At 48.0% G+C, this 2,226-nt stretch overlaps 1 protein-coding gene across 1 annotated transcript, besides 2 other annotated features; it reads left to right on the top strand.

Moving 5' to 3' along the window:
* Nucleotides 1-2,226: a sequence feature (areas not merged during assembly with more than two copies in the genome that could not be assigned to a particular haplotype).
* Nucleotides 192-228: a microsatellite.
* Tc00.1047053509107.9 (hypothetical protein, conserved) lies at nucleotides 478-2,226 on the top strand (the record flags this gene model as incomplete). The annotated part of the gene is made up of 1 exon (XM_797562.1): nucleotides 478-2,226. A coding segment is annotated over one exon (1,749 nt), but the record flags the coding sequence as incomplete, so codon positions are not given.

The following is a 2,226-nucleotide window of genomic DNA, read 5'->3' as shown; positions in this document are numbered from 1 at the left end:
AAGAGGGCTGTCTGGAAGTGGCCACTGACGACATCGCGGTGCAAATCGACGATCCGAGTGGGTGTGCTGTGGATGCCGCAGGGGACCCCGCCGAGGAAGGCGGTGCCAGGGAAATTTGTTTATAACTTTTGTGAGAGTGCATGGCACGGCTTTCGCTCTTTTTTTATTGTTGTTCTTGGGCACAAGAGTAAATACATATATATATATATACATACATATACATATATACTTGTTTGTGGACATGTATTTATGGTGCAGGTAAAAACAGGGCCATTGCAATCACTTGCATGGCCAGACTTGTCACAACCTTCTCTGCCACTCGTACGGTGACATGGCTGTGGCGATTTCTCCCCATCTTTTTTTGTTTTTGGAAAAGACTTAACGTTTTGCGAAATCAAGCAAAAAAAAAAAAGGCAACAGCAAATAAGTTTTAGCTTGGAGCTAACAGGGACAAACAGCAAGTTGAGGGCGTGGAAAATGGTGCTTGGTTTCAATGACCGACTTGAGGCACCCAACTCCATTAACGAGTCACAGCGCTTTGGGTTTATGGTGTGCAGCATGTTTTGTGCGATCGCATCCGGTGCCATCTACTCCTTTTCGCTTATATCGGGCAAAATGACGGATGACTACGGCTTTACCCAGAACGATATCACCACCGTTTCAACTGTGGGCATCGTTCTTGGATACTTTACGCTTCCCTTTGGATTCATCTTTGACTACATAGGGCCGAAGCCGCTTTTTGTGATTGGCATGGTTACATACGGACTTGGCGCAGCACTGTTTGCATTGACGTTTTCGGGAAGGATTGCGGCAAGCGTGGGGAGTCTTGCTGTCATCAATGCCATCATGAACATTGGCTGCTCCATGTTTGATATGGGCCCTATCTTGTCTGTACTCAGCTGGTTTCCAGTTGACCGCGGTCTCTTGGTGGCAGCTGTGAAGTCGATGGTTGGATTGGCAGGCTCTGTCATTGCGACAATTTACAACACGTATTTTTCAGGCAATCACTCCACTTTTATGTTTTTTCTTCTTGCCGTTTTTGTGGCCATTGGGTTCTGGGCGTTTATATTCATCCAGATCCCTCCGTACCATATGACAGGCCACAGGATCAAGCATTACACCGAAGAGGAGCACGCGATAGCACGTCGTGTGGAGCACATGTATCTCATCAAGAAGGCCCCCAGACGGCGCTTTCTTATTTTGTTCGTCATTGTGTTGAGCCTTCTCATTGTGATCACGGTACAGAGCATCGTCTTTGTTTTTGTGGAGGGTGAAGTGCCATTCAAGACGAAGAACCCACCCGCAATTATCATGATTGTGCTGTACTTTTCGTTATTCCTTGTTGTCCTGCCATTCAATTGCCTTGACAAGCCATTGAGGGGAAGCAGAAAATCCACTAGCGGCAGCAACGAACCCCTCGAGGACTCCAATGAGAAGAACGACAGCAAAGAGAACACATCTGCCGGTGACGCCAAAAATGAAATAATGGATGGGGCTCTTGAAGGAGAGGAAAGGCTTGTTTCCAATGATGACAAGAATTTTCCGCAGTACCAGACCGGCTTCTTTCACAATGTCCTTCACAGTATTCCATTGTGGTGTGTCTGGCTGAACGCTGTTATTTTATCGGGTGGCGTGCATATTGTTATGCTCAACAGTCGCCAGCTGTTTGTGGCGATATCGGAGGACCCGTCGAGCGAGCAGCTTCCCGCCCTGTACGTTGCCCTGACGAGTATCGGTAACGCCATTAGTCGTCTTGGTGTCAGTTTCTTTGAAGCATGGAATGCAAGCCGACCACTTGAGAAGCGAACGCCCATTACCATCACGTACTGCATCCCGTCCCTCATGATGTGCCTTTCTTGCATCTTTTTTCTCATTGTGCCAGCACGGGCGCTGATCGTACCAATGCTTCTAGGAGGATTTGCGAACGGCTCCTACGCTGCTACCCTCGTATTGACTGTCCGCACCATTTTCAGCATTGACGTTGCGAAGCATTACAACAGTATCTTTTTCTTTGATCTCATTGGTGTTATTGTCTTCAATCGTTTTATGTTTGGTGAACTTATGACGCGGAACTCCGTTCGGGCTTCGGATGGTCGGGTCCACTGCCTGGGACGTAGCAAGTGTGTGCGGACATCATTCACTGTGCTTGCGTGCCTCTGCGCATTGGCTTTCACTGCAAGTCTGCTGATGCATTTTGTCTACATGCGCTTTGTACGCTCCAGGCGT

The sequence above is a fragment of the Trypanosoma cruzi genome, genomic scaffold, assembly GCF_000209065.1.
Source record: "Trypanosoma cruzi strain CL Brener 1047053517151 genomic scaffold, whole genome shotgun sequence".
Classification (NCBI taxonomy): Eukaryota; Euglenozoa; class Kinetoplastea; order Trypanosomatida; family Trypanosomatidae; genus Trypanosoma; species Trypanosoma cruzi.
The sequence above is the reverse complement of the archived record's forward strand: the minus strand, read 5'-3'. Positions and strand labels throughout refer to the sequence as shown.